Here is a 17,969-nt window from a genome sequence, read left to right as displayed (position 1 = left end):
TTGCTGCTTTTGAGTGCTGGAATCTGAAATATTTTTTTCAAAACTAATCAAAATAACTCGAGAGTGATAAACGCATTCTGGGAACCATGAGGATGGAGGGCTCTAACCAAAGCTGTTGAAGCAGTAAAGGGGGTGGGAAAGAGGGTCCTGGAATCTCACTTAAATCTTCACCTGTGGGAAGGAACCTTTGTAATAAACAGCAGCTCATCTGTCTGCAGCAAGGCAGAAAAAGGTCAACGCAACGGCTGTTAGGCCTTTAATATTTTAATTTAGGCAATTATCAAGGGACCACATGTAGAACCTCTTGTCTACAGAATCCACATGAGGGCATGATGATGACTTTATTATCCAAATGACATAAAAAGATACCCTAGTAGGTGTACTCACTTTCTTCAGTAAGAAACACTCTCTGACCAGTTTTTATGATGTTCTTTTTATTTTTAAAAAAGCATATACTTATTTGTATATTTGCATTTATATATTTATGCTTATATCTGCATATATTGTTCTTATCTATTTATGTTTATTTGTGTAGCATATTTATTCATATGAAAAGGTAGTAGCACTTCTGTAGCGTTTTTATCGCATTTTACTTGAATGTGCTCTATCTATGCTTAACTAGGCCCCCCGCTACCCGTATCAGGTACATTTAACATTAGCTACTGATGAGAGGGTAGTTCAGACATGTCGTGATTACAGAGAAACATGCAGCGTATTTCCCAGCTCCCCTTCTTGTAACTGCTAAACCATCCTCCCTCCCAGGATGTCTGCCTATAGATAAAGTCAATGCATACATTGTCAAATTCAAATCAGAAAAAAACAACTTATGTACTCAATCCTAGATAAATCCCTCGCCCACACTTTTTTGCAGCATACAGAAAATACATATATAAGATGTGAAGGTATGACAAGCATACTCCACACGTACTTGAATTATACTGTGACTTTTGTCTCCAAAGTAGCACTTACGAAGTGATTACATGCAAGTGTTCAAGGGTGCTTTACATGTGCATGTACATGTAAGTATTTATACAGGTATATCATATTTTAACAAAGAAAAAAGCATCATATTCTAAGAAAATTACAGACTACATGACACAAAACCAGCCAGTATTATTCCTATCCATGGCTAAGAAATAACCCCTCACACAGCCATGCACATCAGTTCCACCAGCCTGAGCAGCTGACACATGGGCGCAGGTAGACAATCAGAGCTAACCTGAAACATGGAAGAAATGAATTGACCGTGCATTGGGCAATACGCTACTCGTAAGCCAAACTCACTGTGACATGCTACAAGTCTCCGCTATTTTTTTTTAAGCCAACTTGTTGACAATTCTAAAATCTAAAACATACAAAACAAACACTGTGGCACAATGGGCCTGTAACGCTGAACTTTTTTAGTCGTATTAATTTTGTTCTTAGCAGCAGGACATTCTCAGGAGAGAAATTAGTTTCACAGTGGCAGAAAATATGTATTAAGACACCAAACCATGAGTGTCGACACAAAAATAGCTGTTCTGTTTTTAATACGACAATAGAAGTGAACGGAACGAGAACAGCCCAGGCACTCCATATGAGCTCCTCAAACCATTGCTCTGAACCCTCCAGCGTAATTAGAATTTCTTTCTTCGGTACCACGATGGACCACGTGAAGCGATCAGGCATCTCCCACCCTTCATTTTCAATTCACCTCTCCGCCTAAGCACAACTCCCAGCCCACCCCGTCTACCTGACAAGTGACAGCCCAATCTGATTAAATGCTTGCAAGGGAGGGGACTCATGGGCCTCCATGACAGGCCAAAAGTGATCACCATGGAGATACATAATTACAGCTGTCAACGCGTCTACTGTCCTGCTGGCATCAATTTGATTGCTCCCAGCAATAATGATAGACAAAGCTTAGTGTGCACTCTCCTGCACCCAATCACTTTATCTATTCCGTGGTCCATTTAGCTGACATGCAACATTCACACAAGCAAATAACAGCAGTAAGCAGAACATTCAAGGCATTTTAATTGTTTTTTCTTTGTATGGATGGCTCACAAGCGCAAATGTTATTACATAAAACTCCTGCTGCAGCATTAATTGAAGAAAGATTTGGTGGGACAAAGACTGTAGGGGGTACAGTTTGTCCATTATCACTTGTACTTTCAACAGGTCTCACGTTTGGAAAATTGCAAATTGCAAAAACTTGCAAGGGCAAAATGTTTGACATCCTGTTAGCTGTTACAACATGGTGAAAACTTCTAACAACCACTGGAGTATTCATTATAAATTCTTATTAAATACTCTCTTTGTTTCATTAAAAAAAAGTTAAGATACATCCAATGATACCTTTTTCACTCATCTCCTCTTTAAGATCACATTGTGCCTTTTAGATCTTCAAAATTTTTTCCTGCTTTCAGGCTTTGAACACAGCATGAAGCCTTAAAGACCAGAAAGGGTCAGGTCCCTTTGGAAAGTACATGGGCAAAAACAATTTAAGAAGCAAAATAAATCATATATCCAATAACATCTCCACATCTAAGATTCCTCCTGTAATCTCTCTCTATTTTCTGTGCAAGCAATCAGACTGAATAATCGTATTCACAGATGGTACAGCCTTGTCATTCCACTGACTGACACAATGTCATGTATATGTGCACTTATGGCTTAGACTACCTTGATTTTACAGCAAGGCTGTGTCCTTGTTCTTTACACATGGCAGAAAACACTGTTTGTTAAACAGCTGTTCCATATAGTTAGAATGCATCCTGAAACGCGTAATAATAGCTGTAACAAATTTCCTCTTTAAAGTCTGCAAAGCTAAACAGAAACCACTGGCAGTTTCGAACTGGTGTCCCCAGTTCACTGTGCTTAAAGGGCTGACTCAGCATTTCACTCCTATTCACCACGGCCTTTTTACTAAAGCTGCATTTGAAAACCTTAAGCTGAAAGTTATAGAACGTTAACAAAATAAGTCAACACATAATGGTTTTCTGTTATACCAAATTTGAACATTTTAAACCCAGTTTGGAACTGCACAATTTTAAGCAGTTTTACAGGCTGCACAAGTATTACCATGTCCTGTCCCCTCCCAGCAAAAAACTGGAAAAAAGGCCTGATTTACAAAGCTGCTGAGTACTTATAGTCCAAGCCTGTAAAAGAAACACTCGGCACCTACAAAAACAAGAACCAAGTTACTTACACTCGGCAAATGCAAAGGCTCCTGATACTGAGACAGTTTACCAATGGATGGCAAGCCAAATGATTTGTAGGGGTCCTGAAATAAAATTCAACATGAGACAGAATTCAGCTTCTACAGATGCAGAGAAGATAATATTAAAAAGCTTGAAGTCTAACAGAAACAACTGCTGGAATAACTTTGTTTTCTTTCCCAGAAGTACTTGTGTTGAGGTACATTTCTTCAGACCCCTGTGACTCCAAATAAAGAACTGGAAGCATATACATTCTCTTCCACCACAGTCAAAAAGCAGGAAAGAAGTGTTCTGCACAGAGCTACAGTACACCACCAAAACATACAAAGATGACATTTTCATTTGCTACGTTGTGCCTTGGAAGATGGACAGGAAAGTATTCAGAAGGGTGGAGTTGAGAAGAGAGTATAAGGAAAAAAATTTAAAACTTTAAAAAATTTAAAAACTTTTAAAAATTTAAAAATTTAAAAGGGCAGTTGGAAATCCAATTATCTTAGAAAAATCAAGCTGACCTTTATGTCTTTGGAAACTGCAAATCTCCTAAATAATGCAGTACCAATATAAACTTAATAGAAGAGCAAATAAACATATGGCCTACAGAATAACCAAACTCATGGCAAAGTAGTTGGGTCCATTGCATATAAATGTGAGGGAATCTAATTTGAACAACAAAAAAAGCCCAAGCATCAGTGTCCTGGGTTTGCTTACTTCAGGGTAAAGCCTACTCATACTTAGAACAGCTTCCACGCCAATCACCGGGCAAATTTTTATTCTTTATCCAAATCGTTCATATAAGTTGTAATTAATAGAGTGCACTGAGGAGTATGTGCACATCACGAAGAGAAAGAAAAAAAATGCCTTGGGTCACAAAAGCCACAATAGTTAGGACAGTGAAAAAACATCTCAAGGTGCTGAATCACAGTTACCTATAACATTCCTCAAACAAAGTGAAGGAAGCTAAGCACCATTTTTCAATTAACAAATCTTTCTTTTCATGTATTAAAAATGACAGTAGAAGGATGTTACCCTGACATGTCCTAAACATGCTTGAAAATGGGGTTTATATTTTTGAAAGCGTTTTGAAGGTAAAATAGGCTCATATCGTAATTACAATGTCCTGGAGTGCACTTTGAAAGTCTGTCTTATAAACTGTAGTTTTAGAAGATCTATAACTTGCTTTTTCACCAACCTACTAAAATGTTTTAGTACAACAACAAAAATTCTGTAAGCCATTGAATTTCAACTGTCTTTTTAAGACAAGCTTCACGTACACAAGTTAAGAAAGCTGGAAACACTAGTAGCAAATAACTCCAACACTGCATCATGAAATGTGAGCAGAACATTCAGCAAATGTCCCTAGAAATAAACTTCAGTTCTCTCTTTTACCACTTTTAATTTTGATTTTCAGAAGAAAAGGCATGTTGAAATATATATTGTATTTTGAATTTAAAAAAAAATAAAATTCTACAAAAGCTCTTTAACCATTTGTGCTACATACTCTAAATCACGACTTCCGTATGATATTCCTTGACTTCACCTTGGCATCTATCCACACCTGGGTATTATTGCTCCACGATTCAACCACCTCCCCTCCTCCCCATTACCACTCATTTACCTCAGCATAAACTCGACATTCAACCGCCCAGCCGTTGATGGGAATATCAGCCTGTTTGTGCCTGAGAGGGTAACCCTTAGCAACACGGATCATTTCTTGGACTAAGTCCAGGCCGGTAATGCATTCTGTGACGGGATGTTCAACCTGCAAGGTCAAGAACTGTCAATCAGTAGGTAAAAAAAAAACAAAACACCACCACACACAACCACTCACTGTAAACAAACACAGATAAACAAGAAATTAGATCAGCCAAAGAAAAGACAAAGAACATGTTCCCATCTTGGGCTTTTTCCCAAAAATTAAATTCCTACTTGACAAACTCAGGCAAACACCATCTTTGCAAGGAAACTCCAAAAAATAATTAACAGATTACAATAACTAGGAGCAGCATACAAAAGGAAAACTATAGAAAACACATAGGGTTTGGGGTTTTGCACGGGCGGAGTTTGCATTTACTTCACAAATTCAAATGCACCTGGCGACGACGAGTTAATTTTCCTTTGTTCAGAAGCTTTTCCCGTCCAAGTTTCTTTCAAAAATACGCTGTAGCCATAAATATATTTTAACCGAAAATCTCAAAGTAGCTGATAATCAACCCATTCTGCTACACTTAACAAGGCACGTACAGGAGCCGCTTACAATTTTCCACAGAACCAGCCTACCCTAAATCTCACCCATTCGCCTGCTTTCACTAACCTGTCCTGACAAGCAACCAGATTAGCGTAATCTTGCATCAGCGCAGTGTAGCAGAAACGAGCAGATGGATCCTTCATTTTTTTTTTGCGCCCCCCACTCCAGACTGATCTGTTTAGTGCTTAGCATGCACAATAGCTGGGCTGGACCGGCACAGCCGCTCCGCGCTCTCAGCAAATTGCTGCTAACAGCTCTGGATGATGCTGCCACGGGAACACCCGTCGTGCGCGCCAACCCTGGCATGTGCGTACAAGCACACATGCATGTGCGCACATACGCACACGCCTTTCTCCTTGAAACAGGGATGTAAACGGACACATTTATTAACTTTAAATAACCTTTAACTAGACACGATACAGTAAAAAAGGACGTAGAGACAGGAGAGCGCAGCAGGTAGGTGAAGTAAAACAGCGGCACGCTATAAAGCAGGGGCGTCGAACTTACTTTCATCAGGGGTCACGTCAGCCTGGTGGTTGTCTTCAAAGGGCCGAATGTAATTTTAGAACTGTATAAATGTAACTACTACATTTATACAGTCCAAAAATGACATTTGGCCATCCTAAAGGCAACCACCAGGCTGATGTGGCCCCTGCTGAAAATCAAAGAATCACAGAATGTCAGGGATTGGAAGGGACCTCAAAAGATCATCTAGTCCAATCCCCTTGCCAGAGCAGGAACACCTAGATGAGGTTACACAGGAATGTGTCCAGGCGGGTTTTGAATGTCTCCAGAGAAGGAGACTCCACAACCCCCCTGAGCAGCCTGTTCCAGTGCTCTGGCACCCTCACTGAGAAGAAGTTTCTTCTAATATATAAGTAGAACCTCCTGTGTTCCAGTTTGTACCCACTGCCCCTTGTCCTACCATTGGCTGTCACTGAGAAGAGCCTGGCTCCATCCTCGTGACACTCACCTCCTACATTAATGAGGTTAATTTTATAAACATTAATGAGGAAAATTAGTTTGACACTCCTGCTATAAAGCATGTTCTTCACACAAAGACAGCTGTAAGTCTTCCTATATAAAAACAGCAGTTCTGTCATCATTTCTGTTATAAAATGTTTGTGTTCCAATGGCCAAAATACCTTAAGAAAATGCACTTCACAATAGTTTCTCTATCATGAGATGTCATACCACGTGTATCTTGTGACACAGGAAAAGGTCAGTGGCTAAACCACTTGTCTTTCTTCCTTCTAGCACACTAGTATTAAGAAAAATATTTAGTCATTATAATAATCTTGTGGGTTATCAGAACAAGATGATGCTTTGGTCTTTAAGAAAAAAGCTTTGTAAAAATAAACAGATGGCATCCATAATTAGCCCTGTGTGTGCTGTGAGTTTGTTTGGAGTTTCAACAACATTTTAAGACGTTTTGACATAATTTTAATGACAAATCAGCACTGAAACAAGCACCTATTCTTTGAAGGATAAAAGTGACATTGAAATGGGAAACTGATTATACAGTTTAAGGATGTACCTTTGGGATTCAATCTTGATTCTACCTAACACATGATATTCTCCAGCATGTCAAGCTTAATAACAGTATTTGGAGAATCTATGAAACATCTCAGTGTCTATCCTGCAGTGTTAAATTGAAGCAATTCAATCTCTATTAAGACTTGAAGTTTCTATTAAAACTCCCTAAGTTTTAATAGAAAGTTACTTATCACACATTAGTATTTGGACACAGGACTTATTCTCTCATTTTTGAATTTAAGTTTTAAAAATACACCTTTGAGTGTAGAACATGTCTGGAATTCTAACATTCCACATAATTAAAACACTTTTTCCCCCCCCACGAAGACACTTGCATTATTTAGTTATACTGTCATTTTTCTTGGATAGCAACCGGCATTCCGGATTCAACAGCTTCATTGTCGTTTTCAGTTTTATTGTTGATGGATGGAATGTTTCTGGAAAGAAAAATATTTTTGTTGTTTGGTTCTCACAACTCACAAACATTTATTTAATCCATTCTTCAGTACAGATCTTTGACTTGGTCAATATTTTCTTCTGTTTCTTCAAAATACTCCCTTTGTGTCCGCACACAAAACCGCATTCAGAAAATATGATGCAGAAAATTTTTTGAGGGTTTTTTTGGAATGAGAAGTTCTACTTCTTTTAGGACTGTGCTTCAACTAGTGCTGTTTAGGTATAATGCAGACAGTACCAATCATGTCACTAGTTCTGGGCTACCAAATACATTTTAAATGCATTTTAGTATACGTTAAGACCATCAGATGACAAAAATGGGGTAGAAAATAATTTTTACCTTGAAATTTTACTTATTTGTAACTTTGACCTTTCAGTGAGGTGTGCTGCTCAAACTACACTTGTTTTAGCATTTGCATTTTTCTTTTGGCCAAAGGAGGGTGGAAGGGGGTCAGTACTTCAAGCATTATACAGAATATGCTCCAGTGTACAGTACAAAAGGGCACTAACAAAGCAGTAATGCCATATCCAGGTTCAACAAGCACCCTGCAATGAGGTTTCGGAGGTGCAAGAACCACCCACAGAAAGACATATACAGGGTCTGAAATTAAAGCTCCGATCTTTTACAAAGCAAGGAAGGATAAGGGTAGGACAAGCAAAGAAATTAGACCCCCTTCTTCTTTCTTCCCCTCCCAAAAAAATAACACACAAACATCATCATTCCCTACTTAAGAAAACTCCACAATAACTGTTGCAGCCATTGGACTAAAGTAACTGTTTCATCTGTTTTTAAATCACTATTAAATGCTAGGCTTTAAAGGCTTTCCTCTTTTACTTTTCACCCTTCTACTTCAGGCATCACTCTTGTTTTGCCTGCCTCTTTTATTTTCTTCTATTAATGTTACGCTACACTTCTTCAAAAGCCTTTACTTGCCATTTTGTGGAAGTCAAGGACTAAGTTTTTAAAGAGATGCATGCCAGAGCAGTCACAAATGGAGCTGAATCACACTCAACTGATCACCTTCTTTAGCTTTGGGCCATACTCAATATTGTAGTCAGCCGATCTAAGATCTTGCCAGTGAAGCCCCAGTCGATAAGGTAAGAGCCAGTGGTGGCACAGTTATACCACAGTGGGTAAATTCACACATTATCTCTGTCCTTTATAAAAAGGGCAAAACCAGACATGTCTGCAGCAGTCTATGGATCATAGCTATATCAAGGCAGCTGTACCTTATTCTCAACAGGACAAGCAGAAAAATTGATCAGCAATAACTCTATTAGTCAGCTGCCAAAAATATCTCCTTTACTAACAGGTCCTTTATTTATACCAAGTCTGGTCATAAACAATTCATAACAAGTCATCATTTCAACACACTTAACTACAATACACACCTCCTTTAAAAAAGTCTCGCTCCCCACTTTGTGATCCACACACACTTCTTTCTCTGAAAAATGCCACCTATATTCCTGCTTTCAAGTCCTCAAAGCCATACCCATTATGGCCAGCAATATCCATATGGGGTAAAGGACAAAGTGCTTTCCCTTCATACTGGCTTTGCTCTTCTTCAGACACCTCACAGCAATCAGACTCCCTGTGAGCATGACCAGTGGTTTTGCTTCCCTAACCTCTTCCAGTTTATACAGCAAGAGACACTGGTAGCAAAGCCTGTAAGAAAATTATAACTAAACCCAAGCTTTTAGATGGTGAAGCAGGTACATAATAGCTAAGTGAGCCTGCCAACATCGCAGTACAGTTAGCATCCATCCCCAGAACAGTATGGAAAAGCTGCTAATTCTCCTGCTCTGTGACTGCCAATGGTCTTAAAGCTTCACCATACTGGGGTCCATCCACAGCTATAAAAACAGACACACAGTTTTTATGAACCATTGGAGCCAAGAGGTAAATTAGCAATAACTGCTCCCCTTATATTCAGGGGAATAATTTCAGAACACATTTTTCTCAAGACCAACAAGGTATTGAGATATAACAGCAAACCCTTCTGGTTACTCACACAGATTGCTCTCTTGCCCCTGTGTGCATAAGGCATTGAGTTACTCACACACCAGCTGGAGCATTCAAGCAGACCACAGCAGCCAAGAAATCTAAATTTCAGTAAACTCAAAACTACAGCCTATGTCATCCCTACTACCTTAAGTCCCTAGTTGGTGTCATATACTCCTTTACATTCAGACAAATAATCTCAAAACTAACTTTCAACATACACCTCAGTTTCTAGGAAACATGATTCACGTGGAGTCCCACAGGCTTTTCTGCTGCAGCCAAATCCAGTATCAGTTGACCCAAACCCACCAACTTACAGATGCTCCTCGATGCCCTTTATTTCAGTAAGCCTGGTTTCTGTTTTGGAGAACAGAACAACAGAGGGGCACACATGTTCTGCTCTTCAGACAGCTTCCTGACTACTACGAGCAGGATCACTCTGGGGTCACATCTTCTTTCCACAAAATAATTCACATGTATATGGACGCGGTTTGGGACCACACTGTAAAAAACAGCTTTTCAGAAAGGCAGCTGGACAACAGACAACGTTCAGATTAATGCAGGAAAGAATGGAAAGCACACAGGAATACATAACAGGCAATATCCTATGATGTCCTTTTCTATAGACATAGTACACAATAACAGTTGCTTTTTATTTTCTGATTTATTAGTCTGTCAAAGAACTGTGTGCAACCGGAACTACAAAAATTTCCATAAACTAAGATGCTCAGGGTAGACTTATTTTGCTGTTTCCTAAGATACTGCAGAAATAAAAACTAATGCAGACATTTGGTTCCAACTAATCTTTTAATCATAGCATACAACATCTTTGAAAAAATATTTAATCTACTGCATCATAGGAAGTTATCTTGCAATAATAATTGTTTCAGTTTTCTCAATTTTTCTTTGCAAGGACTTGTTTCTTTATTGTAGTGGACGGACATGGGCAAGAAATCAATCATGTAGCCTATGAATACTGAGTCTGTGCTTTCTGTTTTAAACAAACAGCGCACACTTTATATTAACAAGTTATTTAGCTCACAATTTCAACATAACTTTCTCAATCAACATCCTGCACTTAAAAAAAAAAAATCACAATTCAGTAGTTCTGTACAATTTCCTTTCCACTGCCTACTCCATGTAACAAGATGAAGTAACTTGCACCCACAAAACCTACACTTTCTTTCCTAAAAGATGTAATTCCTGCTTTTGCTATGTTTAGCAGCACTACTAAAGCCCTCTCAGAGCACTTAGTTCAAGGTGGCTCTGGTCACACTGCAGCCATTCTTCGGTTTTCTTTACATCGAATTCACCAAAGGAACGAAACTAATGTACCCTTTGAAGAATGATCTTTTGTTTCACTACTTATTAAAAATGGAGGGGAGCCTCCTTTCTCTCTTACTTTTTTTAATAGTATTCCATGATAGTTACGTGGTAATGTTGTCTCTAAGATATCACTCCATGCCCTGGCAGCACTGTTAATGGCATCTTTCAGATTCAATGACTTACACAAACAATGTCGTTCTCTTCTGTCAACAACAATTAGCAATGCTTTTCTGTAGTTCTTTTGGGAAGCCTGAAAAGCAGACAACCAGTAGCTACATAATGGAAGTTGCATTAGGAGGCAAGAATGTGGCAAAAATCTGGTTAACTGTTGTCGGCTGACCCTCTTGTGTGAAGAAGTGTTGTCTGGCAGCAAAATCACCTTTTCTTTCGGTTCTAAAAATGGCCATGAACAGCTGGTATAAACTGTGTGCAGAATGGATTCTGGTGGGCTTAGGGGATTGGTAATGGGATAAGAGACCTTTCACCTTTAGGTCAGTAGTTCAAATTCAGTCCAGGTTAGCAGCAATTGAAAGTCTTTACCATCTGACACTGTTCGTTAGCCTATTTAAAATGACTGAAGCAAAGTGTCACAGTAAAACAAGATTCCAAGTATTAAGAAATATGAAGAGTCTCGGCAAACAGCAGAAACAGTCGCTTGAGACTTTACTTTGAAATCCCGCCATTCAGACTCTGCCGAAATCTCCTCTTCCAACTCCTGACAGCCCCTTTCACTGCTCCCATGCTCCTGCCCACCACCGATCACAATTCATCCTCCAGACACTTACACCGAGACAACACAACCAGCTCCTGCCGTCCCATGGGTCTGCTACGGACACCAAAGTCACCACCTCTCTGCGGTTTCAGCTGGCAATCCAGACTCAGCTCATCGCTTTGCTATTTAGATTTTGCTGCTACTGTTTATACAGTGCAGCTGCAATATTTTCCAGCACTTCTCTCCTTCGCTGAGCAAACGTGCAGCAGGTGCTGCCTAATGATGTGCAACAGAACACAGATACCATTAAGAGACTGTCAGATCCAAGAGCTTGTAAGTAGCGGAACTCAAGACAATCACCAACAGGATTTCTATGTGCTTCTAGACATTTCCTGGCCCTGCTTTTTAATACTTTTATGAGGGAGGAATAAAGAGACATGCTGCATGTAAAAATTCTTCCTTTCACATGAGGCACAGGCAGTTTTGTGCCAAGACAAAGCTCTGGAATATAACATTTTCCAAAGATCAGTAAAATCTGATGAAAACGCTGGAAGTGATAAACAAAAACCTCAACACTGGGTAATGTTTTACAGGTGTACTGAGGTTTATTTACATTCGCCTTATGCCTTAGAATTTACTTTAAAAGAACTTGAAAACTTTTACAGAAAATATACTCACACTACAATTAACTGTAAAATAAAAATATAGAGATATGCTATTTGCTTTCAGGAAATCTCTTACAAACACATCACAGTATTCCACAAAATTATTCTATTCCCTAAAAAGTTGTGACCAACATATTCAAACTGTCACACGAGGAGAAAACACACTGCTGCTGAAATTACCATATTTCTCAACTCCACCATGCTGAATACAGTCCATAGAAATGATCTTTTCAATCAAACTACTCTAAGCAAATGTGGTCGTGTGTTGAGGAGGAAGGGAGTGCTCACTTGGTATTTAAATGGCACCATGCGTGAGCGAGGCAGAAGGTCAGGAGCAGACCTGAGACACAGATGTACAACCTGTATTCAGGGTAAGTGCTCTCTTCATGCTGCTTGTTGCACTTTTCTCAGTTCTCCACAAGCCAATGAGAGATGCTTCTGATTTCAAGGTACTACAAACTTCTACAATACATGATATTTTCCATTTGCTGTCACCAACTGATTCACATGGAAGAAGCTTAGCCACACTGCATGCGCATATGTTAACAGATATTTTTTATTTACAGACTCCATAGAGAGTAAAAGCGGAGCATTTCCAGTCTTCCAGTGAAAAGCAACAGAGACTTTCCTGGTGAAAGCCAGCATTTCTGACAGTAGTGTGATAAAGAGATTTTGATACAATTTGGAAGCTAAAAAGGCTATAAAAATCTAAGGGGTCAGAATCTTTTTATCTATTTCAAAGCTCTTCTTCGGCTATTTTGGATTATGACTGCCTTTGATTAGGCTGATGACAACTAAGTACCAGAAAGCACAATGCAGGGTGAGGAGTTATAAAGAATCAGGATATTCAACATCTGGTTTGCCTCAACAATCCTAACCATAGTAGCTGCCTGAAAACCACTCCAAAAGTACCCTAAATGACAATGTGCAGTTCTCTTGTAGCTGCTAGGGCAGATATTTCTATGTTTTGTTGTGAAAAGCAAGAATAACTGGTTTTGCTGTGCAATTATCCAATCTCCTGTCTCATACTTACTGGCTAGCCTCTGAAAAATGGCAGAAGAGCAGATACAACAAAAAGTACATTGCCAACAGCGAAGAATAAATCATTCTAGCTGAATCACTTGGAGGGAGTGAAACATCTGTAACAGATTTGTGTAGCATACAAGAGACACAATGGACCTGATTCACCAACTTTTTTTGCTTTCCAACCTCATATTTTATTGCAGTAACACTTAACACAAAAATGAAATAAAATATAAACTTCCTGTGAAGTGCTACTTATATTTTTTGCAGAACTATATAGCAGAAAAGGTATATTCCCAAAGAGTTTCTCAAAAAGACAGCCAAATAATAACAACTCACAATTATAGCAAAATAATTTCCAAAAACCACTGGAAGATATCTGACAGATACACCAAAGGGAAGGAGGGGGAAAATCAGCAGGCAGTGCGAAGTGTTGGACACAATTTAGTTAGCTTTATGCAAGTATATTCTGAAGTTTGTATCTAAAGTAAAAAGGCTACGGTGATTTGATTAGAGATTGCTGAAATGTTGAAACAGACAAAGGAAACCGCATCATTTAGTAGACATGTTCTGATGATGCTGTCAGGTAGCTGTGTCTGCAATACACAGTGACAAAGACCTTAGGAGAATCATTTATGGATCAGATGTCCATCATTTAGGAAAGCCCTTTCAACTATGGAGCGTTCAGCAAAAACAGGGCAAGTGAGCCTATTAGCCACTGTTCACAGTTAAGAGATGCAAAAGGAAAAGACTGAAGCAATACAGGGACATCTGGAGACTCTCCTGGTTCTGAAGTTAAATCTGTACAAGCGTCATCAGAGCTTCTATGTTTGGCTCTTAATAGAAGGGAGCAAGAATGAGATGTTAGTTGCATAACTGTTAGCTAAACAGAAAGTAAAGCTTGACACCTGGGAGAAGTGACAGATCAATCGGGGAAGAATCAGACAAAATTATTACTCTCCAGTCTCAAGTTGAAACGCTAATTAGAGACAATACACAGTCAGGATAGAGGAATTAGAGAATATCTACACAAGTACCGTAATTTAAGATTAGTAAATTTCTTTAAGAGTTGGAAAGAATGAGTCTGCTATTATAGGGGATTGTCAAACTGCTTAGGCTATCTTTCAAAAGGAGTCTTTAAAGTCATTAATGACAGAATTGTGAAAGCTTTCTTACTACATATGTGGAGACCTCTACAATTAAATAAGTTGGAGGTTTGGGACTTCGAACACTTACCACAATGCATTGCAGGGGGAAGACACCACAAAACACCAAAGCTAACATCTTAAAAATAAATCACAAAAAGAATCAATTCCAAGGACACTCCATCACTAATTGCATTTAGGAACTGATAGATAATTACATACTACAGCAAGGAAATGCTTTTGAGCTTCTGGTGGATTATGCAGAAAAACACAAATTTTCTTCTACATACACAAGAACACAACTCACTAAAAAGTGTTCTCTCAAAAACTGAAAGATTAAGGAAAGTGTAAAGAACACGACTAAAGAGACAGAAAATCTCCACAGTATTTTAATGAACTACACATTGCCATTAACAACCGCCCTCTCTAACTGAGTCTAAGGTAGGCCAGATGGTGCCTAGCAAACTCTAGCAAAAGCACACGAAGTATACCCGTTATGACTAATTTCAAAAGCACTGCTGCCCTGCAAGGGAAGTCTTATCAGCATACTTCCCCTGGCACAAGGGAAGATTGCAACACCCCCATTCCCCTTTTGTACCCCAAATCATCTTTCACTTCTTTACCCAAAGCATAATTTTACCCAGCCACTATGCAAAGTCATGAAAGATGTCAGAATTACGAGGATCTCTTCATGCTCTACCACTGACCACACGTACAAGCAGCAGGTAGGACACAGCCCTGACAAAATGTAGCTAAAACAGAGTAAAAAGTTAAGCACTCTATTCCTTGACTCCACATTTCAGCCTTACTGGCATTATTTAACAAAGTGAGAAAAGGAGGACGAAGATGATGGAACTGAGTTGAACTTGCTTGCAAGTTGAACTTTCTTCCCGTCTCTGAGAATGGTATCCAGACTTTAAGTCACGTGTACGTTTTCTCAGAAATGCACTACAACAGTCAAAAAAGAGGTAGAGAGGGTTTTCCACAAAACACCGCTTGTCCATGTTGTTACAAAAATCCTACACTGTGTCAGCATGCTTTTTACACAGTTGCATTCCAGTCGCCATTTCAATCATATGCAGATTGCTAGTGTTTTTATTGCTGATATACACATATAGTTTTAATCGCCCTCCTAGAGGAACTCAGCAAGCCATCATTCAAGTATAAAAAATAAAAAAGAAACTTCAGGGACCAGTGGGGAAAAGCATCAGAGCACAGTGGCTAGCCACTTACTGTGAACTCACAGTGGCACTTAACAGTGACCTCTTGCAAGGTCTTTAGGTCAAGTGTAACAAAGAGCAAAAGCTCTGAATGCTTGAGTGCTGTGTAAAGGCTCACCGCTGCAAAGTCTTGTATACACTGGCTTATTTAAGCGAGTAGATCTTTTGAGTTCAGTGGGAAGCGCTCACATGCGTCAAGTTAGCTATGAGTACGTCTTTGCAGGAGCAGACCCCTAAGTATGCAAGGAGGTTATGTTTTGTTTTTTTAAATAACACCTTTCGGAATCTGAAGAGCTGTTTTTCTTACCTGAAGTCTAGTATTCATTTCCAAGAAGTAGAAATTCTTACTGGAGTCCACAAGGAATTCTACTGTTCCAGCAGAGGAATATTTTACCGCTTTGGCAAGAGCTACTGCTTGTTCTCCCATTGCTCTTCGAGTTTCAGGGTCTAGAAAAGTGCTACAATAGAGAAACAATGCCTTTCTTTAGTTAAAAAGAAAAAAATACTAATAACATCATTTCATCTTCTGCTTAAACTACCACCAAAAGAGGACAGCATTATTTACGTTATGAAAACATGTCAAGACGGTAAAATGTATGCCTTTACATTTATATTGTTCTTAAAAAGATATACTGCTAAAGTACTGGAAATTCAGGATAAATAACAGCATTCTTTAAAAATAATATAACAGAACACAACTTTTTTAGAACACTGAGTTCTAAGTAAGTTAAATGAAAATAAATACATACAAATCCAGGATTTTTTAAAAGGCACGTCTATTTGCAGAAACACTGTAACTAAAAAATACATCCAATGAAAATATGAATGCCAAAATACAGACAGGAGGTCTAAAGGGAATTGGTTTTCTGACGCTGAATTAAAACAGCATGCCATTTCATAAGTACTCTATACAATAAAGAAGTTTTGGATATTAATGAAGTATTTATTCAGGCTTCTTATTTAAGACTGCAATGGCACAAATTAAGGCATTCATAGTATTTAACTATTAATAAAACACTGTCAACAATATCATGACTTAAACCCTTATGCTCTTTATTTCCTCTCTCAGCTTTACTTGTAACCTGAAGACTAGTTATCCATGTTTGTTAATTGTAATTCATTCCTTTCCATGAATCCTGGACGCATTCAAGGGCACCCAAAGAGCAGCTCAGCGACCACCTCGGGAACCAGTGACCACTGCCCAAATGTCAAACCTTCTCATTCTTGGAGAGCAACATGCCACTTCCAGTGGCACAGTGAATCGGCAAGACTCGGGAAGGTACATATTCTGCTTGTTATTCTGCTCTGTACTGCAAATTCAGATTTAGATTAACCTGTGCAGGGTGTTAATTTAGAGCTAGAGAAATTTCTGTGACTCCATCAAAGCTGTGAAACTGGTTGCTCATCACCCTAATATACTGACCTTCAATGAAAGACGACATGTAGTTGTTCATCTTATTAGAGCTTGTAAATACCCTTGTTATACTTCTACAGTGACTTACATCAGGCACATAACACAGCTATCATTTTAAAAGTATTTTTTTAAGGGAATTGGAAGTCATTTCTGCCTTACTTCTAAGTTACTGTTTAAAAAGAAAATATCAAATGTTATGTAATTTTTGAGGTGTCCTCAACAGTGAGTCCTAATTCTGCAAAGGAGCAATCAGGAGCCTCCATGTATCTGAAATAGCCCCATCAAAGTCAGCAAAGCTCCATGTGGGGCCGGGGACTGGACTCAGAAGCCTGCGCTAGGTCAGGACTCATCTTTCAGTACTTACTATGGGGTTTTCCACGGAGACCTAAACTCACACAGAAGAGCTAGAGACTTCTGTCACAACAAACCAGATTTGACGTGACACAAAAAAAAAGTAAGGAAATATCTAGACAAACCGGGAGACAATGGATTCCTTTTCTTTAAGGGAAAATTCTACTTAGCACTTCCATCCTTCTGATGCCTACATGGGCAGATTCTGATGGACAATAGGGCAAGCATTCTTTGGAATTTAGGAAAAAAACTATTTCTTGGCAAACAATGGGATCAACAGGAAAAGGAAGTCAAGTCTGATCCCAAGAAAGCTATCAGATCCTACACTGAATCAAAGGGGAAAACCTAAGATGTATAAAACTGTGTCATACCTATCAAAATAGGCACTGGTAATGTAAAAGAGTTTCATAATATTTCTCATTTGGATTCAATAAGAGGATAATACATGACACAAAATCAACAATCTATAATTCAACTTGGGGATTCTGTAGAGCTTTGATCATGAAAGCTCGATAAGTGGCTTATGAAGAACAGAACCTTCTCAATAACGGATTCATACTCTATTTCTAGAATAACCATTATTACTTCTTAGATGGATGAAAGACAGTTACTCCCCTTTATTACAGTGGTGTCTTCCCTGTGTTTGTTAAATGTAGGTCTGAGATCTCTCTTTT

The 17,969-nt window shown here is 38.8% G+C and overlaps 1 protein-coding gene across 3 annotated transcripts in view; it reads right to left on the bottom strand.

Annotated features, from left to right (window-relative positions):
• Positions 1-17,969, bottom strand: part of PCCA (propionyl-CoA carboxylase subunit alpha) — a 286,891-nt gene that overhangs the window by 161,273 nt on the left and 107,649 nt on the right. For all 3 annotated transcript variants that reach the window (XM_065057776.1, XM_065057761.1, XM_065057768.1), the window contains exons 12-14: positions 15,838-15,988; positions 4,816-4,959; positions 3,191-3,265 (exon numbers count right to left, since the gene is read on the bottom strand). In XM_065057776.1, the coding sequence (XP_064913848.1) occupies positions 3,191-3,265; positions 4,816-4,959; positions 15,838-15,988 (370 nt within the window). The remainder of the gene's footprint in view (positions 1-3,190; positions 3,266-4,815; positions 4,960-15,837; positions 15,989-17,969) is intronic.

The sequence above is a fragment of the Columba livia genome, chromosome 1, assembly GCF_036013475.1.
Source record: "Columba livia isolate bColLiv1 breed racing homer chromosome 1, bColLiv1.pat.W.v2, whole genome shotgun sequence".
In the NCBI taxonomy this organism is placed as follows: Eukaryota; Metazoa; Chordata; class Aves; order Columbiformes; family Columbidae; genus Columba; species Columba livia.
This window is presented reverse-complemented; position numbering and strand designations above follow the sequence as displayed.